Below are 26,501 nucleotides of genomic sequence, written 5' to 3'. Positions count from 1 at the left end.
CCCTGAGTCCACCCCAAACAATATTCGCAATTCACGTGGTACCATTACAGCAACTTTTGCCTAAATACTTTCCAAAGTCATCCAAAAATATTAGACGTTCAGTGAGCTTTTATTAATGATCAAATTTGGTCTATCATTTGCTGCTAATTTTCCTTTTGGTTTACTTGCAATATATTTATTGTGATAATCATAAAAAGGAGGTTCTGGCAATAGCAGTGATTCTATGTTTCCGTATAAAATTGTCACAGAAAGCAAACTTGTCGGTCGCTAATGAGTATCGGTCGAAGACACCAATTTCACAATTTATATCGATTAATCGATAATTGAATATCGATTGTAGAATATCGATTAATATCGCCACTTTTTCAAAAGCACCATTCAGCTAAGCCGATGGTTTTTCCAGCAGGTATTTTGCATGAATTGAATCGTGATGATCTAATAAATCGACTGATATTCTTCTTTTAGAGTTTGGAAAAGGTTTAAATGGATAATCTGGCGGCAAAGCTGAACACAATTTTTCTTATGCACACTACCAAGCCTTGAGGTAACTTGAGCCTTAAAGCGGCCGAGTAATTGACGGAGGAGAAAGTAAACAAAGAGAGATTCTCATTTGCATTTTTCACATGACGTCGCTGTTGTGCTATCTTATGACAAACGACATTTTGGGGTGAACTGAGTTTGATATGCCATGTTACTAATGGCAATTTCGTTTTTGACAGTGCACTACACCGGTGTAGTCGGTGCTACACTCATTCAAACTTGGGTGTAATCAGTCTATCTCTTTCTTTGCACTACACCGGTGTAGCACCCAGAAAAAACGAAAACGCCATAAGTTTTAAAATCTCCATAAAGTCGCGTTTTCAGAATTTTGAAATTCTGCTGGGTTACTGAGATATAGCGAAACACGATTATGACAAGCGCCAATTTCTCGAGTTATCGAGTTGTGCTATCTTATGACAAAGAAAAAAGAGACAACATTCTTAGTTTGTTGGCTTGCTATAAGCCGAAAAGCTTATAGCAAGCCAACAGATATCTCTGATGACATAGGTAATTCCTATGCAGATCAACCATAACCATTAGCTAGGTTCTTGTCTCGGGAGCAAAACTTTTCCTACCATAGTTTTTTTCTGGGAATGGTTGGCTTATATATTCATGATTATTGAACAAATTTCCTTTTGAGATTTCCACTTGTTTTCCAAAGTATACCGAAATGTAGTGATGAATTATGCAAGAAGAACATTTGTTTCGTCTTGTCACCTGTCAACAATAACATTGTTTGATATACATTGTCTCTAAATTGTCAATGAAACCAATTTTTGTTCATTGTTTTTCCTGAATAAAGGAGGAAAATTGGAAAAACTTTGTGTTTTAATACCATCATTTTGTAACCTGATATTGCTGCTATCACATGGAAAAGTATGATATTGGACATAGCGATCTATAACGCATAATTTTACGAATCAGTTATAATTCATTTTTATATGAAATATTTTGTACACATTTGTGACACGTCATACATATTTTATCATCAATACACACTTATGACACGTATGTGAGCGACTTTGGTTTACATTTTAAGCAAAAACTGTAAATATAGTCAACCGATCTTCGCACAAATCGAGAGTTTACTTCAGAAAAGATAGAAGCATCGAATGCTTTCTCCGAAAAGCTTCTAACTTTCTCGAAAAGTGCTAAATGGCGCTTGTCATAAGATAGCACAACAGCGACGATGTTGGTCTAGATTTGAACTTCGATTGATCAATTTATCGATAATATAAGATATCGATTGATCGATTATTTGAATATTAATTGATCGATTGCTTGAATGTATACAATATATAGCAAACAATCCATTATTTGAACATGAATTACTTGAATGTTGGATAATCGATTATTTTACTATCGATAATCGATCGTTTGAATATTGAATTGTGGTTAATTTAGGTATCGATCATAAGTATATCGATTGATCGATTATTTAAATATCAAAAAATCGATGTCTTGAGCATCGATTAATTAATTATTTCGATTTATGGTTTATGGTTTATTTGATCATCGTCTATTTAAATATCGTTTAATCGATCATTTGATTTATTAAATATTATTTATTAAATATTGAATAACCGATTCATTGATCATTTGTATATCGACCAATCGATTTTTTTTAGAATCGATTATTTGAACGTAAAATAATCGATTCATTGATATTATTTGATAGTCGATTCATAGATTAATTTGACACCAAATTATCGATTATTAGAGTCGATAACCGATCATTAAAATATCAATTATTCGATTACAGTAGGATTCCGTTTTTAGCAACAATTCTAGTTTTTTCAGTTGCTACCCTAGTAACAATCGAGGTTGTATAATAGTTTTGTAACCTCTCATAAAGCTTAAATTGCACTTGTAGCGTGCTATACAACTTCAATTGTTACTTGGGTAAAACCCGAACCATGCCAAAAATGGGGCCTTTGGATTTTCAATTTACGACTTCAAAAATGTTTCAAGGATTTTTAAACTTATGTGAAATTGATGACATGAAAGAAGAAAAATAAACAAATTCAGTTTTATTCATTATTTTTATCAAATTCGGTCGCTTTCCAGTAGAATTCTCACAATCTTTGTGCAATGCTCCTCATTACAGAGGTGTAAAATATCATTTAATTGGAATCGCTTTTCTTCGGTCTACAGGACGTCAAAACTCAAACAATTCACTGCATAGTAGTGTTGATTTCGCTCCTGGGGCTGTTATATTTTCTTTATAAAAATTAATGAACAATTTTGTTTAAAATGCACAGCTCTTTTAAAAAATAAATAAATTTATTACATTCTCCATAACTAACCAATCGTTGATCTTTCGAATGCAATTGATAGATTGAAAATCGAATTGCAATGCTTGAAGATATATAGGTTTATAGAAAACAATTTTTGTAGTGAATATCACTTGCAACTGTCCAAACAAAAGGGATTGAAACATCAGTACTACGGTAAAAATGTTACTATAAAATTTTTTTCATCAGAAACTAGTTATATCTCAATCAACAGCAAGACAATTTTCAGAAAATTTGAATAAAATTGGTTTGCGCCTTTAAATATCGATTACTCGGTTATTTGAAAAATGAAAAATCGATTGTTTGGATTAAGCATCTATTATTTGAACATCGCTTAATCGATATCGATTGATCGATTATTTAAATATTGATTAAAATCATATTTTAATATTGATTATTTGAAAAACGATTTACCGATCATTTGATCGATCACTCGATTATTTGAGTGTTGATTAGTTAAATATTCATTAATCAAGTTCATTTGTTGAATATCGATTAATCGATTATTTGAAGATTGGTAATCGATTATTTGAACATCGGTTAAAAGATTGAATATCGTTTCATTGATGAATAATCAACACAAGAGTCGATGAATTAAAACACCCCGGCACGCAATTAGTGAGGGCAAAAACTAACTCATTCAATGAGTTTCATCGTCGCAAAATGCTTAGGGTGGAAGTTTTCCGTGACTTAACTTTTTGTCGGTTCCGACAGCATAAGTCATTAAATTGACTTTACGCTTGTCCGGACATGCCGCAGACTCAGGTGATTCGCATTTAATGCCAAAAGATCCTGACTCCTGCGTTGCAGAAGACAACAAGTTAAATAGCCGGGAACCTCTAAGCTTGTTCATTGACTCTACTCCACGGTTTTCTAAACTTTCTTACTGCAAATCCTTGCTCTTCCTTGAGTACTATGGCTCTTAATATTTGAAAAATATTTCACCTTCCAGTCCCTTGATAATTATATATCGTTAGAATATAAAAAAGTAAAAAGATTGACTCACTATAAGTCGTTAATAAAAAAGGAAAAAAAGTTCATTTTTCTGACATTGGGGATTTTGAATGACTCACCGAATAATAAAAAAAATATACTAAATAAAAATTCCTTTATTAACGAAGAAGTCATAATAATGGGAAATGAAAGGGTAAACGATTCAAATCGATCGGTTTAGTTGTTTCATTCATACATATCCGTAGTAGCGCCATTCTAAAATATTAATTTTGACAGCTGAATTTCATCCTACAGTATTTTTTATAAAGAAGATAGAACGTGTTTAATTATTTCCCATTCTTAAAACCAAAATCATTATAATTGCAAAACCGTGAATAAAGTAGCAAATTTAAGTGAAAAAATAACAGGTAAGCGTTTTCGAAAACTTGAGGCTTCTTAATCGGTTTCTTCGATAAGTATTTCATAGGTAATTACAATTCAATTCTAAAACAATATAGCCTGAGTCGCGAGGTCCGAATTACACCTACATTGTAAAAGGATGGTCATAAAGTAGATTTTTACAAATCGTCGCCTAGCGCTGAGGTTTCAAACTAAGAGTTAGGACCTTTAACCGATAAATTCTTTCACATTTTCTTACCTAAAACGACGATTTGTTTAGGTAGGTCCGAATAGTCCCGGGTTTCCCTATCGAAAAATCAATTTTTTGAACAACGATGATCAATACTTTTAATATCGATCAATCGATTGTTTGTGTATAGAACAATCTATAATTTGAATACAGATTAATCGAATATTTGAATATCGATTTATCGACTATTTTAATATACATTAATCACTTACTTTAATGTCAATCGATTTGCCTATCGATTATTTGATTATTTGAATATCGACCAATCGACTATTTGAACAACGAATAATCGCTAATTTAAATAGAACGAGCCTTACGAATATTTCAGGCTTCCGAAAAATGTGTTAGAACAACATATAACTTGCTCAACAATATGCTAATCAGTTCTACCACCTGGAGAAATGCAAACGAAAAGCAACATTAACTGGAAATCCCTAAACGTCATGGAACTGGATTACAAAACAACAGAAAAAAACAGAATTTCCAAAAAAGAGAGATAAAAAAGTGGTAAAAAATTACCATATTGCCATAATACAGTCGCTGCTCATCTGTTCAAATAAATATATAATATTCACTCTGAAGCATATAACTGATTGCATGGTTGGCATCATATTGGCCTATAAGAAATGATTCACCCATGAATCATGCATGACATGTAAATTCTGCCGTATTATATCTTATATCATAGTGACTTCTGTTTATTCGCTTTGCTCATAAAATTCAAATACTACTGAATAAATTTTAAAGTTTAGTTCATGTCATTAACCTTTGTTTAGTTAGATGCGAGAGCATGTAATTCGCATACATTTAAGGCTACGCGTTTCTAAATTTTTGGACACAACTGCCACTCGTTCGATTTTAGAACTTTCGAAAAACGCTGATAATTAAACTACCCTTGAGCTAATCCGCGGTTTGATCAGTTAGTCTATGTTCGGTTTTGTGTTTTGGTAGTCCTGGTCGGAAGTAATAGAGTTCGCTAAGTTTGAGTGATTGATTGAAGTTTGACATTTACGTGTAGGTGTCAAGGTACGAATACGCTCACGGAAAGAAACTTGTGAATAGAATAAACCAATACGTTACGATTTACAAAATATGCAGAAATCGAAGGTTAAGGTTGGAAAAATGCTACTAATATGTTGAGGCAGAGCAATCTAGATAATTTTCCATTCAATGTCCGTACCTCAATGCAGGTTATAGTATTGATTCACATTCACGAATAATGAGTTGAGCTTTCCGGAAATGTAGGGTCCTCTTTTTATTTTAATTATAGAGGTTTTAATCTTAGGGTCATTCGTCTCTTTTCAGGTCAGAGAAATCTCTTTAGAAAAATCTCAAACCCTATGAGTGGGGCTGGAAATTGAACCAGAATGAGCTGCGTACAAGGCAATCGATTCACCAACTACACTACACCCACCCCTTTATGTTTCTTATTCCCGGGAGAATTTTCAAAACACTTATGCTCTTAAAAAGAAATTCAGGGAAAATGTCTCGATCGGTAGTCATTTTGAGCAGGTAGTAATACTGAGTAATACTTTAAACTCGGTAAAATACAAATTTTATTCGTGACTTTTTCGGGAGTTACCATTAAAAAATATCCATGTTTTTTTTGAAACGGATAAAGTTACCGACCATTGCCGATATATTTCTTTAGTAGAGTGTGTGCGATACGCACAATATCGCTGCAACCGACTGATCTAATTATTGAAAAATTCTTTCCCATTTTAAAAACTACAAAACGTTACGAAAATTGCGTTGATTTCGCCAAAAGAATCGGATTTGTTCCAAATGAACCTAAAAATGCAGCTTGCATTCAAATCGAATTTCTTTCTTTCACGAAGTAATTGTTTTGGTATAGCCCTGAAAAACGATGGGTGGATTGATTGTAAAGATATCGCAAGCGTTGTAAAAACAAGAACTGTTTCGGGGCAATGACAGTAGCCCAAGTTTCATTATTTGCACATAACACAATTTTTTATTCAAACACGTATCCATCCTAATGTATCTAGTTACATTTCAGCGTACACACAAGAATTGCTGTCATTCAATGTTATCATCGTACATAACAGCTATATCATTACTGGAATTGCATAAGCACAAAAAATTACTTAGATTTCTGGACAAAATTCCAAATGATGTTAAATTTATTTGAGTATTCGGAAATACATAATAGAGCATTACAAAAGTCATTTCGTAAGAATTATATTCAAAAAGTTACACAAACCTAAAATGTATGATTGACATAATACCAACAAAGCATAAGATTGTCCAAATATAGAGATTCAGGAAACTATTTCGAACACAACAAATCAAAATCGTGTTTTATCAATAACCATGATGGATCTAAGGTAATAGATAATGAGTTTGAAATTCACTTGGTTCCGCAAATCAGTAGAATTAGCCAATTATTTGGTATACATGTAAAAAATGTTAAAATATGTAGAGTTGCTCGGAGACAAAAAAATTGGAATAGGAAACCTGCTTTATGTTTATTTGCGCGCCCTAAAAATTCATTTTCAGTGTTCCTGCTGACTTTTATGACTTCTATCATGATCAGGCCCAAAAAGTAATATTTTATTCTTGTTCGACGAAATTTTACTTTTCCTGATGTCTTTTGCATATGAAATTTGATCTTGAGCCCATGTGGGCCTTTCTTTTATCAAATTCCTCCGGTAAAACTTCTGATTTTTAAATCCAACTCTGCCCTTCAAACCGTATTGAAGTGAAGGACCCAATTCCGAATTGTTTGCATTTTTAAGTGCATTTGAAGTTCATTATCTAAATGCTTTACGAACGTGGAAGCCGACAAGTCATAATTTCTCTGAATTGTTTTCAAAATAGATGATAATTTTCAATATTTGGCCGATCCTTATGTTTTGTCGGTATAAGTCAACCACACTTTTTGAGCCTAAGTATAACGTTTTCTGTGGAACTCTTACAAAATAGACTCATCTCGGAAATTTCGTTGCCATTTGTCAGTTTTGATGATGCTCTATCATGTATTTTTGAATGCTCAAAAAATTCTCTACATTATTTAGAGCTTTGTTCAAAGATCTGATAAAATTGTGCCTTTACGATTCCAGTGATGATACAGCTATTATATAAAGTGTTCGAAAAAATACTAATTTTGTGACGGGGGTGGATAAACTTGCAGAAGTATAAAAATATAAAAAATAACAAAATTATTCTTGTTTATTTAACCTTATTTTAAGGCCAACCGATACGTACTTAGATATATTGATATGTACTGCGTAAAATCGCGTTAAATGAACAATCCGCGCTACCAAGCATAGCTAGTAGAAGTCAGAAGTTGGTGATTGAAACCCTTATGAATACAATATAAGGCTTATTTGAAAAATGAAGAAATATAGATGACGAAAATTTGTAATTCTCGACTGATCTAGATTCTAGAAGATTCTTTGTCCTAACACTGAGGATATTTTCGGAATGGGCTTGTCGAGTAGATACCGATTCCTGAATGGGCTTGACAAGTGGATGAAATATTGAAATCCAAGATGGCGACTATAGGAATATCTCTTTATCGTCAGGGCAAAAAAGACTACTCTAAACCAGAGCAAAATATTATATAAATTTAACAATATGGGTATTTTTGAAATGGGCTTGACGTGTGAATGCTATAGTTCGATGTTAGACGCCATTTTGAAATCCAAGTGTTGCGGTTTACCAAAATTTTCTATAACCCAAGCAATACGGATGCTTTTAAAATAAATTTGATGAGCAAATTCCAGAAGCCGATGCTTGACGCTACATTTAAATCCAAGTTAATGAGTTTCTGTTCAGTAATATTTTGTATACTCCTTACAATATGGGTATTTACTAAATGGATTTGACAAGTAAATGTTGAATGTCAATGTCTGACGTAATTTTAAAATATAAGGTAGTGACTTCCAGGTGAACCGAATTCATTATAACCCAGTTCAAAGCAAACATTTATTTGTTTTTTCATCTGGTAGATGAGTAAAATGTTCCTTTCGAAACCGGATGTTCGATCCAAAATAAATTCAATAGCCGTCAATTGAGATATTATTCCTTTTTATGAGATTAAGCTTACTGAAATAGGTTAAATCATCCCCGTGAATCGATGTTACTGCAATTCTGAATATGGCCAACTTCATCCTGGGTTTCTGGAAGTGTAGCAAATCTAAAATTTGGGATGACAGGAATATTTCTAACAAAATTACTGGTTATATGACCTTTCTCGTTTTTGGAACGAATTTTACTAGTTTACAAGAAAAATGAAGCTTCAAGAAAAAGTATTTTTTAGACTAATTTTGGGTCGCTGAACACGAAAAAAAAATTCATTTTTTTGTTCAAAGAAGCGATCTTGTGATTTTCTCAAAAAACTCGTTTTTGAGCACTTTTTGTAGTTTTTAGTCAACATTTCGTGTCGAAATCATTCAATTCATTTAGTCAATATGCAGGTTGAAAGGTGCTGAGATGCCCTGTGTGTGAAATGAGAATCTGCTGTGAAGCCTGTTGAAGCAGAAGGCTAAAATTCCTTTAATTCGTAAAATATGTACTCACCACAGACAAAACAAAACTTTTCCGACGATATTTCCACATTTTAAAAAGCGCACTTAGTTGTACAATGAAAAATCCAAAACCATTCAAATGCCGCAGGATGGATGGATGCAAGCTCGAGAAGACAGTACCCAACACAAACAATAACTATCAAGTATAGAAGATTATTTCAGCCGAAAGTATGATTGTGCGAAAAATACAAAGTTACAATTTTCACTAAGTGCATCATACCATCTACATTTTTCATCCGACTTTTGTGACCATTGGATTAAAATTTATGCAAAAAGATTAGAAGAATTTTCTTCTGTCCTTAATTTATTATAAAAAAAATTACTAGAAATATGCATTTTTTCAAAAAGGTCGAACATTAGACTTTTTTTACTTTGGTCGATTGTAATCATAATAAATGTACATTTCTCAACAAACATACGATTACGGCTTAAAAGCCAACTGTCCAAATTTTCTTTGAAAGGGAATTCCGGACAAACCGTTACTGGCTAAACGCAGTTCATAGCAGTTAATGCAAGAGAAAACTTTTTTCTTTTGTTTACTATAAACATCTGTGATTGGCGGGTAACAGTTTATCTGAAATTTACTTTCAAAGAGAATTTTGACAGTTGGCTTTTAAGCCGTAATCATATGTTTGTCGAGATTTAATCTACGCATATTATACATTTTCAGAAAGGGCACATCAATATCTTTCGAACTGTTTTGATCGGATCCTATTTGAACAAGATATTGACAAATAACTAAAATAGTGCCCATAAACACTTTTTCCAAAAAAATCTTGAAAATGCTTCTTTGAAAAAAAAAATGGACTTGATTTTCGTATTCAGCGATCCAAAATTAACTGAGGAAACCCCTTTCTTCTTAGCTTATCGCGATAACCTTAAAATTGTTAAAATCTGTCACATTAGATTCTGAAAATATGAAAATTTATTTTTCTGTAATAAAAAATAGAGCAAAAACAAAAAAGCGGAAGTAAAAGAAAAATGGTTTTTTTTTAACTCGAACTTCTTTGAAAGAGAAATAGAGCATTTTCGTATTCAGCGACCCAAAATTAATCTAGTAAACACTTTTTCTCGTAACTTTTTCTTGTAAACTAGCGTAATCTTCTTTAAGACCAAAAGAGATATGTGAAAAACAGAGCAATTTTCACTCGGTGCCTAATAACATCACCAGTTTTTGTCCGATTTACGTGATCTTAGGCTTAAAATTCACGTAAGAAGTTTGCCTGTCACATAAGATTTTAAAAGATTTTTTTTGCTGATGTATTTTTTTTATGAAAAATCAACTAAAAAATATTAATTTTACCAAACACTACTTTTTCTGACTTTAGTTGCTCTTAACCCTAAATTGTTGATATTTTATCCTAACATGTTATACATTTTTGAAATCGGCACATCAATAACTTTTGAATGGTGAGTCGTTTGTGTTAATCGGAACATTTGTTCCTGGGATATTGACCAAAAAATGCAAAAAGTGCTCAAAAACACTTTTTTCAAAAAATCACAAAAACGGTTCTTTGAAAAAGAAAATGAATATGATTTTCGTGCTCAGCGACCCAAAATTGACTAAGAAAACACCTTTTTTCTTAACTTCATGCAATTAACCCAAAATTTGTAAACTAGTGTTATCTATATCAAATGAAACATCCTTTAAACGGAGTGGAATTTGGGCAACCCCAATTACTATCTAAAATTATTTTCGCAACTATATAGACCAAAATAGTCCCTCCCCTAGGCTGACGGGTTTGACGGTATTGCAGACATCATCAAACATATTTGTGAATGTTTTAAAGGACCTCTCACAGATAACTAGTGTAAGATGGTTATTGCATTACGCCTCGATAGTGGCGCACCAAGGAGACCGAGGGGGCTTATGGGCCTTTTTATGTTTTGTGTTTTTTCATACTCCATATCGTCATCAGGAAGGAGTATCAATTTCAGGGGTGGGCAGTCTAAATACCCAATCATCTTGAAACCCATGAATCGAACGGAAAAACGATATAAGAGCAAAACATGCACAATTTAAATAAGAATCATTACTTATAAAGTTTACTTACAAATCGGCTGTTAGGGGCCTCAAAACAACATTATGAGTATTTTTGCTTAGTTTAGAGATACTTTTCTATACAAAATCCTCGGAGAAATGGCAATCGGTGGAATTTCAGGAACGTTCACATATATAAGGAAGCGATGGAAAATTGATGTTAATCTCTGATAATCCTGAATACCGAAAAATCATTTATCAGTAATCTGGAATAGGATTGTTCGGTCATTAGGGCAGAGTGAAACAATTCACAAAGTACATGTATTTATTCCTACCAGGCAAATTTTACATTCGGACAGTAAATATTAGCATTCAGAACACACTACACAATATTTTGGTTACAATTTATGTAACTATCAATTGTATGAACAAAGCCCGATAGTTTCTGCTTAACACTAAACTTATTGAGTTATAGATGGACATTCTGAACAACACATAAAATCTAATAATCAGAAATCTGATTGAGTAGGCTGAGAACCCACTATGAAATCAAGGTCATCGTTCCACGATTTTCATAAACAAACAATCTTTTGTCATTTGCCTGTAAATTTTGAAATAAAGTTCACGCAGCAGACAATTCAAGCGAATTATCTCTCCGGCAGTACTAATTATTATAAATAATAGTAATATGTAACTTATGTTTAGTCGACCTCGTTATTCCATTGCTGATACAAAATGTTGATTTATTCCAAACATCGATTAATGTCGGAATAAGTCCAGAGAGTAGAACGAATTGCTCGATTTGTCTTTGATATTGTTGAAAAACATCACTAGGTTTAATATTAACAATTATTTTTTAGTACATTTTACTTTTACATTTGTTTTTGTTTGTGTACAAGCTGCGTACTGTCTGTGATAGCTTCAGTCGAATCGGTGAGTTTTGCGACAGGTGTTTTCGATTTATATGCTGTGGCGTAGAAATCAGCGAACAGTTTGATTTGCAAGGCCATATTTGGTCCATGGAACAGACAGTGTAATACAGGAACAGGACAAGTGGCACTCAATGCGTAGCAAAGATTAACCAAGACGCTTGCTAGTTGAACCTGAAAGAGCGCAATAATCAAAAGAAAAGCAATCATATAACATTTGTTGGATTTACTTACGATTTGCAGCACCGTAATAACCTTCTTCATAGGAACTAAGCTAAAAGGTAGCTGTTTGGCAAATATGGAACTCAGATAGTACGTGTACATGAATACATGAACTATACTATTGACGATGATCGTGTAACTGAGCATGCTTCCTGTAAAATACATTTTTGTTATTTACTGACACGTTACACACTTCACCCAGATCAGCACACTTACCCCCTCCGTACTTCGCAAAACCATGGGATGTGATCACAGCATAGCAATGATGATAAACGTGGAAAAAACTAATTTGATTGTTCTTCTTCCTGAGCGCGTACATCACTGTCTCAATCAGCTCTGTCATTTTCAACAAATACGTAAAGTACGCCGCCCGGGCAAATCCGATAGAATGTACATCGTTGGAAAAATCTGGCGCCTTGCATTCCCAGAAGAAATCCCAGCTCCATCCGTGCTTGAAGAACAAATAAATTGACGTCCCGCTACCGATGATTTGAAATGCATCGTAAATTATGCTTATTTCTCTAAGTCTGAACGGCTTTCGATCTTCCATCCACCTATAATAACGTGAGAATTAATTTTTCATCCACTTGCACTAATTGTTTCAACCCACTTTGGCACTATGTGAAGCACTAGCAATAGATATGTCACGAGGCAGGAAACTATCCATATTGGATTATGCAACAGCGGTAGATCCTTCGTCCTGTGGTCAGCCAGATCATACACAAGGAAATTGTACATTCCACCCAAACCGTTCACATTTTGCAGCCAGTGGCTTGTAATATTTGCCGAATCCATGGAGCGGAAAGAAAGTTTACTTTTTGACACCGGAACAGCTCGACAGTTCTATCAAGAATAAAACACCACGCTGTGGAACTTGCAGCGCGACCTAGCTCTGGGGTGGCTTACACAAGTCTTTATCAGTGAAGATGACGACGCTACCTGTTCAAATGAATAAACACACGCAGGAGAAGCTGCTTAAAGGGCGTGCGGAATCAACAGTTGCGTTTCCGTGTCCGATCTGACCACTAACACAACCATCAGTGACTTTATTCTCGGGGTGACAAATTTATTTAAACGCCGCTATATACTTTTAGAAGTTGTATCTTCTATATAGAAGCGATAGTTCAGAATTTTGGGTGAAAAATGCGCTCTTTGACAATTTTGCCAGATAACATCATTGTTGCGCGTTAAACATGCTAATTGGTGACTAGTGGTGAAAAAGAATATATATTGGCGTCCACTCGTCTTTGTGATTTCTTCCGCGATCAACACGATACTCAAACGGCGGCCACATGGGACAAACAATATAGCATATATTCAATTGACGTGTCGCTTCGAGATTTACCGGCTATGAAAATATGTATATACTACTGTCGACTAGATTGCAACAAAAAGCTTACGACTAGACGATGGGAAAATTTTAGACTGTGTTTCCCATCTAATGCAGAACTAGTATATGATGAAATATTCAATTATTGCTAATCTTTTGTTGATAAATAGCGTTTTGCCATCATAGCTTCGAAATACAACTAGGGATGAAGCAATAAGGTTTACTAGATTGTTATGTCTTGGTTGTAGATTGATAATATCTGGCGTATGAACCACTACAATCGTTTACAACGTTTCCACTTCAAGCAGAGTCATGGTTCTATAATCTTTGCAATCTATTTCATCAGATTTCAGTCTATTCTTAGCGCACGGGACAAGTGCAGAACAATCATACTGATACTGAAAATCCTTTCTGGTTCCAAACCATACTTCCCAAACCGCAAAACTAAGTCACATTCTAAATCTAGAATTTTGACAGGCGATATGGGTTAGAACCTGATTCAGTTTCACCCCAAGTGAACACACAGAAATGTATTCCGTGCGTCTTTGCAAGAGCCTAGAGTAGAGGGGATAATTTAGTACACTCTTGTTACAGACGAAACAAATTACTTACTGTCAGTATAGTAGCCATATCGTGACAATCGTCATGCATACTTTTTAACTACCCTTGCACAGTGGTTTAGACTGAAAATTTAGCAAGGTTTTTACTAAAACTAGACAACTTAGCCGTATTATATCTTTGGGAAAGTTTTCGTAGTTTGTGACCCCCTTTTTTGTTAAAACGAAAGTTAGGGTGGTTTTAATTTTACAAAAATCAAAAAGTTCTGATTATTCCAGGTAGAGCTATACTAATTTCTATAAAGTTGTAGAACGACAAATTTTAGAAAAGTAAGCTCTATCTGTCATTCATTTCATTTAACATGAATATGCAGTGTTTTAGTGCTTCCTAGAAAAATTGTTTTATTTATATAACATTTGGGTATTAACTTAAGTCAACTTTAAGATTCTTTAGGATGAAAATATTTTTTCCTGGTACCACATATCCCACTATCATCGTTGAAAAGTTATAAGCACGTTTTCGCCAATGTGTAAGTTATACCACTTTCACTGATTGAGGCTGAATATAAAGTCATGACTCCAGATGTAATGGCTACATATAAGGTCATGATTCAAGGTAAAAATTGATTTCAAAAAAATTGTTTTTGATATTATAAGTTTTTGAAAATCTGCTTTTGATGTTACTTTGATATCCATTTAATAATAAGAGCTAGAGGTTTGATATGTTAGAAGAAAATATTCGTCTTCAAAAACTCTGAAAATCTTCTAAAAAATATGTTAGTAAAAAATTAAAAATGTGAAAGTTATATTAAAAATTTGGGTTTTCATGAATTGACCCTTGGTAATATGTTTAAATTACTTTCACGAAGAACAATACAAAAGATACCTCATGATCAAATTTTGCACTTAACCCTTAAATGCATACTGTGGCCATTTGGAAACATACCGAATCCTGTGATATAAAGCCTCAACAAGAGGTAAATATCATATCCATACGTAGAAATGAGTACCAAAGAAAAATTAGTTTAATGCATTTAAGCGTTACCAAGACTTTTCTATTATTTTAAATAGTGGGTAGGGTGGTTCTAAATTTATTAAAATCTGAAAAAGGGCACGAGGACAAACAAACTTCGGTTTTTGAGCTACCATCTTTTCGGACGAATATCAGTTCAACACTAACATCATTTCATTTACTGAATGACAGTGATCAAGCAAGAAAATTGGAAAACGATGATGTTGGATATAAGATGGAATGTTAAACCAATGTCAGACAAACATCGGACCAATATTGGACTTATGTCGGACCAACATCGGGCCAATATTGTACTTATGTCGGACCAACATCAGATCATTATCAGACAAACATACGCTCGATGTCGAACGGTATGTTTGATCAATAACGTGTAATTTTTTGAAATATCACTTCGCTGGCAGTCAATATCAGTGACTGATGCATTCAACTGAAAGTTCAGAATAATGAGTGATGGTTCAATTTGTTCGCCTATCAATTTCACATGTTTGCTACAACTGAACTGAAATTGTCCAGCTCTGTTCAATATACTAAACCTTTGCTTTGTTTTGTGTTTGTAAAAATACGTATGCGTTGAACTTTTTCAAATATTGTACCAGGCTGGTTCTGAGACAAACGTTGCCTCCATGATTTTGGTGTATTGATCTCCGTTTCGACAACAAGCTTCTTTTTTTTTATTTTGATTATAGAGGTTTTACCACCAAATTTGCAACGGCCTCTGTAGTCAATGGATCGCAACTATGCTAAGTATATACAAACCGGGCTGCATATAAATTTAATTATCATACTAATTTTAATTTTAATTTCATGTTTCTGTAAATAATAAACATAGTTAAATCTTAAACCTTAGGGTCATTCGCCTCTGTTTTTCGGGTTTGGAATTTTTTTTTGAAAAGATCTCTAACCCTATGTGAGGTGTTGAGAATTGAACCCAGATGAGGGGCATACAAGGCAATCGATTTACCAACTACGCTAAGCCCGCCCTAATTTACTTCTTAAACCAAGGAACGATGAGATTTCCATTCCAAACCGGTTTTTTTATGTCGCTAAAATTATTGATTTCAGCAATACGATGTATTGGCATCTATGTCAAAACTAGAGATGGTCGGGTTTCAAGTTTTTCGAACCCGAACCCGAGAGCTTTAAAATTGAAAAGCCCGAACCCGACCCGAGACCGAAATTTTAAAATTTGGAAAATCCGAACCCGACCGGAACCCGAAAATTTTAAATTGGAAAAATCATATCCTGACCCGAGCTTGAAAATGATAATTTCAAAATTTAAAAGGAAAAGCAGAATCAACCAAAGATCCCGAGGATTTTTAATTTTAGGCACCAGAGCTGGATCCAAAGCTCAAAGGATTATAGAATCACTCGAACCTGAAGCAGCACCATACGCGTCGAGTTATATCTGCCTATGGCAAAACGAAATACTGGCGAGAGGAATTCGCATTTATATTTACTATTATTGAGTGCCGAATTTGTAATGTTCTGAGAAACTTATAAATCATCGATATTTTAACTGGAAAGTTAGATTAATGGGCTGCTAACGCATGGAAAAACAAAAACAAAGAATCTTGCCGTCCTACTTAACCATTTTTTTATCGAAAACCATTGCTTCAAGAGTAGTTTTGTATAATTTATTGCATGGAGTTCTCGGAATGACTCCAAACTTCTACAAATCCGCTAATGGCTTGAACAGAACACACAACATTTTTACGATCAATTCCTTACGATCGTGAAAATTCATGTATTTTCATGAAGGAATCCTGATCATGCAACAGCCCAGCCCGGCGACAATCTGACAGAAAGTGCTTGTTTCACATATGTACTACTGATTTGATAGTGGTGCTAGTATACCATGAGTGACATCGTTGTTCATGATCTTAAGGAATTGATCGTAGGAGTGTTGTGTGTTCTGTTCAAGCCATTAGCGGATTCGTAGAATTTTCAAGTAAAAATCGTGTTTTGTACCGTATGTTATGAACGTCCTCAATGCATTTAGCGTCGCTACTACATCATTCAAATTTATCCCGGAGAGATTTAACGTGTCCTTCATTTGCTCTCAGTCTATTTGGTAACCCTAGTTAAACCAAGGACAGCCAGAAACCTAGCGGAAATTTGTGCCTGGGGAGATGTTAATTCAAATACAAAATTTTTCATCACTTACAACATCGATTTATTTTATTTTATTTTTTTATTCAAAATTAAATCTACTATGTTCTTGTTTAAGTCTGACGGAACAAAGACAATCTCTAGAAAACTAATTTTGGGATAAAACTGCTTGAATTATCTGCTTTTAAAAAATAAATAAGAAGATGTACCTTTTTCAATGCTCAATTTGAGCCGCCATGATGCCATCAAAGTACCACCAATTTTGTGAGTTCAATATATGGGAATTGTCAAAGTGTCCCCGGGCTGCAACGACCTTTGTAGTCAATGGATCGCAACTATGCTAAGAATGTACAAACCGGGTTGCATTTAAATTTAATTAGCATACTAATTTTAATTTTATTTTTAATTTCATGTTTCTGTAAATAATAAACATAGTTAAATCTTAATGTACAATTGTAATTTAATATGTATCAAAAAGTAGCGCCAAGCTGTTCCGGATAAACTCATCTGTCCAACTTCTTGTATCCCGGCGAGCGATTTAGGTCTACCTGGCGAATCGGCGACTTCTTCTGTGTCAGATAAAGCCAAGAAGGGTATATGTCCTTCTGAAGCAATACAAGATGCTGCACGCCCTCAATGTAAATTTCACTTACAGTCTGCTGATGAACACAACTCTACCGCCGCTGTGAATCTTCAATGTCAAAAACAAAATTTGGATCCCATCGTAACGAGCTCGTCTCTTCATAGCACATTCGGCTCTACAACGATCACAGAAGGACTAAGCACTCTATGCTATGCTGGTATGACTCATCGCACCCTGGGACGCACTGCAGCTAGCACTATGGAAGCCCTTGATCCCCCTGCCACAGTCGAACCATTGCAGCCAGCGTTCACCAGTCGTCCCGGTCCTGTGTGCAGGAGTGGTGAAGGGGTCTTCCAAATCGATACCAACGGCAATCAATCGCGGCATTCAAACCTACAAATATATTACCAGAATGCCGGTGGTATGAATTCAGTAATCGAAGATTATCTGGTAGCAAGTTCGGATGAATGCTTCGACATAATCGCCCTCACAGAGACGTGGCTTAGCGATAGCACTCTGTCAGTGCAAGCATTTGGTGCCAACTACGATGTTTTCCGAACTGATCGCAGCTCACGCAACAGTCTCAAGGCTACCGGCGTCGGGGTACTTGTGGCTATCCATCGTCGATTGAAAGCGCAACTGATTGACGATACTTTGGGGTTCTGTGTCGAGCAGGTGTGGGTGCGAATCAAACTGGCTGGCTACGCACTTTTTCTTTGCGTGGTTTATCTTCCACCGGACCGCACTCGCGATTCGACATTGATTGATTCACATACTGAGTCACTGGAACGGATTTCCGCTCAAGCAAGCCCGGTTGATGAGATCCTGATTGTTGGTGATTTCAATTTCTCCGGATTAAAATGGCGCTCTGCTTCTGACGGATTTATGTTCGCTGATCCCGAACTGTCATCTTTTCATGCTGGTATCACCAGTTTGCTTGACTGCTATAGTCTAAATCTGCTGCGCCAAACGAATAATGTGGTGAACGAGAACAACAGAATCCTTGATCTCTGTTTTTCGAGCAAATCTTACTACGCGCCAAAAGTTACCGCAGCACCGTTCCCCCTGGTAAAGACTGTTAGACACCACCCTCCCCTGCATATATTGCTTGAAGCGATTCGAGTGAAGCATGACTGCAATGCTTCTGACACCGTCAGCTATAATTTTAGAAAAGTCAACTATAATAGCATTATTGACTTCCTGTCGAATATCCACTGGACTGAAATTCTCGACAATGATGATGTCAACGTTGCAGTGCAGACCTTCTCCAATGTTATGAGCTATGCTATCGATCGCTATGTACCCAAAAGAAGTGGCCTTCAATCTAAGCACCCAGCGTGGCACACTGCCGAGCTGAGACGGTTAAAAGCGACTAAAAGAGCCGCTCTGAAGAAGTACTCCAAGTTTGGGGGCTACGTGCTGCGACAACACTACGTTCATGTTAACCAAGTCTATAAAAAGACATCGAAGCGTTGCCATGCCGATTACTTGCGAAACGTGCAACGTAAGTTGAAGTCCGAACCTAAAACATTCTGGACGCATGTAAACGAGCAAAGAAAGGAATCCGGGTTGCCTTCAACGATGAGCTATGGAGGACGTATGAGCTCTAGTTTACAGGAGATCTGCCAACTATTCTCTGAAAAGTTCGCGAGTGTTTTCTCCAACGAGAAACTGACACCGACCCAGGCTTCACGCGCGGCTCTCAATGTACCTCAATCATACCAGTCTTTGAACTCTATCAATATCGACAATAATATGGTACAACTGGCGATTAGGAAAATGAAGGCTTCAACCTCGGCAGGCCCAGATGGTATACCAACTATTATTCTAAAAAAATGCTCTGCCGGTCTAATTGAACCTCTTTGTCATCTGTTTCAATTGTCGCTAACAACCGGAGTATTTCCCGAACTCTGGAAATCCTCCTTCATGTTTCCAGTTCACAAAAAAGGTGATAAAAAGGTAGTTGACAACTACCGTGGTATTACAACGCTAAGCGCAGTTCCTAAGCTGTTTGAAATGGCTGTATTGGAACCCATCTTCAGCCACTGCAAACAGTATATCTCCGAGACTTAGCATGGATTTATGCCGAAACGTTCAACATCTACGAATCTTCTGTCGTTCACAACATATGTTACAGATGCTATGTCGGACGGCCTTCAAACTGACGTTATCTATACGGACCTTTCAGCTGCTTTTGACAAGATAAATCACGCTATTGCAGTGGCAAAATTGGATAGACTTGGCTTTGGTACTAATATTCTCCGTTGGATGCAATCGTATCTCAGTGATCGTCGTCTAGCAGTCAAGATAGGTGATTGTGTATCCGAAGAGTTCTTTGCTTCATCTGGTATTCCGCAAGGCAGCCATCTCGGTCCATTGATTTTTCTTCTATATTTCAACGACGTTAACTTTTGTTTAGAAGGACCACGGTTGTCTTTCGCCGACGACCTCAAGTTATACCATAGAATCCGGAATACTGATGATGCAGCTGTCCTTCAACGCCAACTGGAAACCTTTGCGGAATGGTGCGTGATCAACCGAATGACCCTAAACCCCAAGAAATGTACGGTCATTACGTTTTCGAGGAAAAAAAACGCCAATTCGATTCGATTACTGTCTAGCTGAATCCACAATTGACAGAGCAAATTGCGTCAAAGATCTCGGAGTTTTTCTCGATGAACAACTGACGTTTAAACAGCATATCAGCTATATTGTCGCAAAGGCATCACGCTGTTTGGGGTTCATAATGAGAATATCTTGCCGGCTGTTCGGCCATCTATGGGAGCTGTCCATCAATGTCAGCTTCTTTCTCCGAACAGCCTAGATAAGCCGTGTAGTGTCGGTAGTGGTTGTTTCAACCGGCTAAGAATTACACTACGGACTACCTGTTCCGGTGGTAACACCAAACAGGGAACCCCAATTCCATAGTGTCATGCGACCCGTGCTATGGGTAAAATTGTTGAGGGGGTTTAAAATATTCTCAATGGCGAACGGAGCCTGGGAAGAGCCGGGCGAACTCCCCAGTAACTGGCTGTGGTCCACTAGGAGGTTGATAACTCTATTATCTTTCTCCGGACAAAACCAACCTAGAGGCCGCGTGGCATCCGGCGGGTTGAAGTATGTCAGTTATGGAAATAACTGTCAAATTCATTTCCAAAGGTGGCCGCGTCACTTATGAGGAGGCAAAGAGCTTTAGACCGATCAGTCTGACCTCCTTCCTTCTCAAATCAGTGGAACGTTTAATCGACCACTACATTCGGGATGGTAGCTTGGGCGAGCACCCGCTGTATGCAATGCAACATGGATATCAGCGGGGGAAGTCTACTACCACCCTGTTACACAATGTTGTCTACAACATTGAAAAAGCTTTTTCACTAAAGCAATCAAGTTTAGGAGTTTTTCTCGATATTGAAGGTGCTTTTGACAACGTGTCTTTCGAATCCATTTTGGAAGCAGCACGAGATCATGGAGTACCTTCATTTATCACGAACTGGATACACGCAATGCTTAGCAACCGACATCTGTGCTCATCGTTAAGACAAGTAGAGATGAGGAAACTGAGTGTCTGCGGATGTCCTCAAGGTGGTGTGCTTTCACCACTTCTATGGAACCTTGTCGCCGATAGCTTGTTGAGAAAACTAAATGAGCTTGGGTTTCCGACGTATGGTTTCGCCGATGATTATCATATAATGATCACCGGTATTTGCATTAACACACTTTTTGATTTGATGCAACAAGCCTTATGTGTTGTTGAGCGGTGGTGTCTTCATGTTGGACTATCAGTTAATCCAAATAAAACCTCAATGGTGCTTTTCACGCAACGAAGGATTACAATCGGAGCTCGTCCATTGCAGTTTTTTGACTCTGAAATTATTGTCGAAGATCCAGTTAAGTACGTTGGGGTAATTCTCGACTCAAAACTTAATTGGACAGCTCACATCGATTTCAGGATCAAGAAAGCTTGCATGGCCTTTGGCCAATGTAGACGGGCTTTCGGCAAATCCTGGGGACTCAAACCCAAGTACATTCAGTGGATCTACACAACAATTGTTAGACCAATACTGCTATACGGGTGCCTTGTTTGGTGGCAGAAGGGAGGAGTCACGACAATCCAATCAAAGTTAAACCATCTTCAGAGGATGGTCTTGATGGCGATGACTGGTGCGTTCTCGACAACGCCTACTGCTGCTCTCGAGGCACTCTTGAACATAAAACCACTACATGTGTTTCTGAAACAAGAAGCACTTTCTTGTGCATACCATCTAAAGGTTACTGGGCTCTGGAACAGTAATCCAATAGATCGTGTAACTAGCCACACAAGACTGTGGCCCCAAATGGTTACTTGGGATGAATATACACTTGCTCCCAGTGACCTTACACTCACATGTAGTTTTCCTACTAAAACTTTCAATGTGAGAATTCCTCTTCGTGAGGAATGGCTGTCTGGCTGGATGGAGCGACAACTTGAAGAATACGTAGTTTGTTATACGGACGGTTCTTTGTTGGAGGGCCGAGCCGGTGCTGGTGTCTATTGTCATGAGATGAGATTAAACCAATCTCATTCGCTTGATAGATACTGTACCGTATTCCAAGCAGAAATCTTTGCGATTCTGTGTGGCGTACAATCCGCACTTCAACAGGGAATTTGCGGTAAAAGAAACTATTTTTGCTCTGACAGTCAGGCTGCCCTGAAAGCACTTAGTTCGGCAGATTCGAGATCGAAATTAGTAATCGCATGTCGAACTCAAATCGAAGAACTTAGCATTTCAAATGCTATCTACCTTCTATGGGTACCCGGTCATTCCGGTATTACTGGAAATGAATGGGCGGACGAATTGGCTAGAGCTGGCGCTGCGACTGATTTCGTTGGTCCAGAACCAGTTCTACCACTGTCAATAAGTTGGATAAAGCACAAGATTCGCTCTTGGGCTACATTCGAACATGCCAACCATTGGCGTAGCTTGCAAACTTGCGTTCAAACAAAGGCTTTTCTGCCGGATGTGAGTCCGAAAATGTCAAGAAATTTGTTGCATTTTTCCAAGCACAACTGCAGTATTCTGGTCAGGGCACTGACTGGACATTGCAAACTCAATTATCACATGGCTACTATTCAGCGCGCTGAGTATTATTCATGTGATCTTTTGTGAATCCGATTACGGAACATAATATCATTTGATATGCAATTTCCCTGTATTAATGCAATTGCGCATCCGGATTTTTGGTTCTCCATACATAGATGAACCTATGTACAGAGAGCTGAAATTTAAGGATATGCTTTTGTTCCTAACCCAGTGTGGTAAAGAGCTATAGTTTTTAGCCGTATTTGAATGACAATATCTCTTCGGGGGTGTTGTCGTTCTGTTATCTCAATATCCCCTCGAGGGTGTTGATATATCCGCTCACTGTTTGAGTAGAGGTTCTAAATCCCTCCGGGGGTTGGAAGTTTTATTCCTGCTGTTGTAGCACCTGCAGATCGTTCAGCATCACTCCGGGGGTGCAGAATGCTCTGTTTTAATTGTTATGTGTCGTTGTTTTCCTTACCCCTAACCTTACCACTTCCCCAATCCTTCCCATCAGGAAAATGATGAAAAGACGATTCTTGGCAAGGCACAAATCTCCGATCAACATGGGGAACGTGCCATTTGAGCCAGACGCTACTGATTCCTGAAAGGCATCACGCTGTTTGGGGTTCATAATGAGAATATCTAAGCACTTTTCAGATATTTACTGCTTGAAATCTCTCTACTGCTCACTCGTTCGATCAACTCTGGAATATTGTTCAGTTGTGTGGAACCCTCATTATCTCAACGGTGTCCATCGAATTGAGACAGTACAGCGCAGATTTGTTCAGGTTGCCCTTCGTCAATTGCCTTGGAGCAACCCTCACCAGCTGCCAAGTTATGAAAGCCGGGGTTTGCTTATTGGACTCGATACATTGCAAGTGCGACGGGATCTATTCCGTGCTATGACGATTTCGGATATTTTGCAAGATCGAATTGACTGCCCCGAGCTTCTCAGTGCGATAAACATGAACGTTCGCCCTCGCGCCCTTCGCAATAATTTATTCCTCCGATTACCTCTTCGCCGGACTAACTATGGAGTAAACGGTGCCCTCATTGGTTTGCAGCGGACCTTCAACAGAGTTTCATCCGAGTTCGATCTTCACATTCCACGTAGCAGATTACAATTTGACTTTTTAAATAGATTAAGAAATTATCATTAGGACCACACTGTGTCTGTTGATATTAATTAATTATAAATAAGAAAAAAAATATAAATAAGAAAAAGTATTTCTATTCAGAGCAGTCGCGAAACTTTTGACAACTTTTCGAATGATTGCGACTAACAAAACGACCAATCAGGAGGGGATCAATAGTTTTTTATCGTCTCTACTTAAGAAGATTTCTACTTGCTGAAACCAATACTTTCCGGCAAATTTTCAATTTTTTAGGTTAATGCGTTGCGTTGTGACGATTATTTTGGCGGATTGCGCACTGACTTCATCATGTTTGCTGCACTGACTGCTGATTATCTAATAAGGGACCATTCATAAATTACGTAACGCTTTTAGGGGGGGTTCGACAAGTTGTTACATATTGTGACATAGGGGGAAGGGGGAGTAAGCTAGATCGTTACGTAACATGTTTTCACCGAAGAAAATTTTTTTTTCAAGGAATTTGTTACGTAATAGGGGAGGGGGATAAAGAAATTTGTAACAATTTGTTACATGGGGGGAGTCAATTTTGAGCAATTTTTGCGTTACGTAATTTATGATGGTCCCTAAAAGTTGCTTAGGAAGTGGTAATACCAATCCAACTCATATTAAAACCTCAACAGCATGATAGCCATCATTGCCGGCCGCCCCCACCTCCATGGTTCACGACGAAGAATAATGGATAAGGTAAACGAGAAGTGTTGATGTTTCACCTACTTAAAAGAAAGTACGACGATTCATCTGGCTCCCAAGATGTCGTGGAGTTGGAGTTTTTGAAGGGTATAAGGTCTAGGATTCGCTCCAAGCAAGCGATGCGACCTGTAAAGCATAGTTTATTAGGTAGTTGTCTAGTTAGTCTTCGAGTACACGAGCACACGAAAACGAAAAGATCTTGTTTAGTTGGTTTAGGGGCTATTAGGACCTGCCTAAGCAAATCGCCCTTTTAGGTGGATAGATGTGAAAGAATTCGGTCAGAGGTTCTAAATGTTCGTTTGAAACCTCAGCTACATTTTGAAACCATAAACATTCATTTGCACCACTAGGAGACTAGGGCTAATTCAGACCTCCCTACGGGGCAATTCAGACCGTAATTTTTTTTTAAATGGAATTATGTTTACCTATAAAATCTTTATTAGAAAAACTCCTGAAGAAGCAAAACAAATTAATTGTTTTTAACCCTCCGGAAGTCGCGCAAATGGCTCACTTAACGAGCGGGCGCAGCTGCTCTCATACGAATCTCGCTAGATTTTCAGAGCAGCGTGCACTCAGTCTGAATTAACCCCACGGTCCTAATAGCCCCGGGTTGCCCTAACATTATTTATTTATGTAATAAACCTAATTTTTGTCCTGGTTGGACAATCCATCGGTCCGTGGGAATCCCAGCATTGTCAGAAACCTTATTTTGTTTTGCTTTAATAATACAACCAATACTGAATGTTTTTTGAAAGAAATAGTCCAACTATTTTTAGGCACTGTTGATAAATATTTTATTTTTATTTTCAAATCTAGAATTGTACTATTCACTCATTGTGTATATTTTTACCTCGAAATTTATGATTACATCACAGATAGCGTTTTGGTCCTCCTATTTAACATTCAAAATCAATATCATGCAACGACTAAAAATACCTTGAGCTCATTGAATCACCACTCAATTTATCACTAAGGAAGTCTTGGATATTTTATATTATGAACTTCCTGATTAATCTTCCTAGAAGTTGATAGAAGAAAACTTAGTTGTTTAAATATAGTGTTATTGCTATAATCCTTGCACAATTTCCTTCAAAGCATCCAGGTTGTTTTCATACCTGGCAATATAAGCCATTTTAATATTGAAAAGAAGAAGAAATATGGGGTTTCAAGGTTCGACGGGGAAAGCCCAAAAAAGCGGCCGTATTTGAAAAACAATAAAAGAAGTTCTTTCTCTACTTTTTACGCAATCTTTATGAAAATTAATCATTCTATTGGGGAGATTTTTAGAACACTAAGTATTGATTGACTTTCAGGAAGATGAGCAAAAAAAAAATATTTTCTTTTTCAAATAAGGCGTCGAAAAATGTATTCAAACGCTAGAAGTCGACTACACGTTTGAACTTTTTCTCGGTTATTGACCTAAATGTGTTTTGTCATCAACTTTTCCACCACCGCAAAAATCCCATGATAGTTCATTATCATGTTTGTTTACCGTACAATACTTACCCAGATTCTTGCCTATCCTGGTAATGCGTCATTGGATTACACTGATGGCGATAACCCCCATAAAATAAAACACATTCCCAGGTTATTGGTGTTAATAACGACCAGATTAATTTTAATATCTTCAGCATGCGTGATTTGTATTTACCGCGTGACTATCAATTTGACATAAGGTGGCTTTAATTTGCGTCAATACTTTAATTTAATGTCAATGCAAAAGTATCTACCATGTAACTTGATGCAATTAAAAATCCAATTACTTACTTTATAGTGCAATTGAGGTCATAATCGATTGTAGTCTCCTCAAATATAATCAATATAACACTCTTCTGAGCTAGGCACTGCGAACACTTGCGTATTCGTGAGATAGATATTATCTCA

At 36.7% G+C, this 26,501-nt stretch overlaps 2 protein-coding genes across 3 annotated transcripts in view; one reads left to right on the top strand and one right to left on the bottom strand.

The window, feature by feature from the left end:
- The window catches only part of LOC131691069 (oxysterol-binding protein-related protein 9), a 241,645-nt gene that overhangs the window by 77,576 nt on the left and 137,568 nt on the right, over window positions 1-26,501 (top strand). The window lies entirely within an intron of this gene.
- LOC131691071 (elongation of very long chain fatty acids protein 1-like) lies at window positions 11,255-13,037 on the bottom strand. Its single transcript, XM_058977237.1, has 4 exons — window positions 12,709-13,037; window positions 12,315-12,652; window positions 12,111-12,250; window positions 11,255-12,050 (listed from the first exon to the last, which is right to left on the bottom strand). The coding sequence occupies exons 1-4, from the start codon at window positions 12,891-12,893 to the stop codon at window positions 11,820-11,822; spliced, it is 894 nt and encodes a 297-aa protein (XP_058833220.1). The 5' UTR covers window positions 12,894-13,037; the 3' UTR covers window positions 11,255-11,819.

The sequence above is a fragment of the Topomyia yanbarensis genome, chromosome 3 (assembly GCF_030247195.1).
Source record: "Topomyia yanbarensis strain Yona2022 chromosome 3, ASM3024719v1, whole genome shotgun sequence".
NCBI classification, from domain to species: Eukaryota; Metazoa; Arthropoda; class Insecta; order Diptera; family Culicidae; genus Topomyia; species Topomyia yanbarensis.
The sequence above is the reverse complement of the archived record's forward strand: the minus strand, read 5'-3'. Positions and strand labels throughout refer to the sequence as shown.

Coding starts and splice junctions, on each gene's coding strand:
- LOC131691071 (XM_058977237.1), bottom strand. CDS start 12,893: ATGGATTCGGCAAATATTACAAGCCACTGGCTGCAAAATGTGAACGGT. Junction 12,251..12,314: donor TTTTGCGAAGTACGGAGGGG/GTAAGTGTGCTG, acceptor TGTATTTTACAG/GAAGCATGCTCAGTTACACG. Junction 12,051..12,110: donor TTATTACGGTGCTGCAAATC/GTAAGTAAATCC, acceptor GCGCTCTTTCAG/GTTCAACTAGCAAGCGTCTT.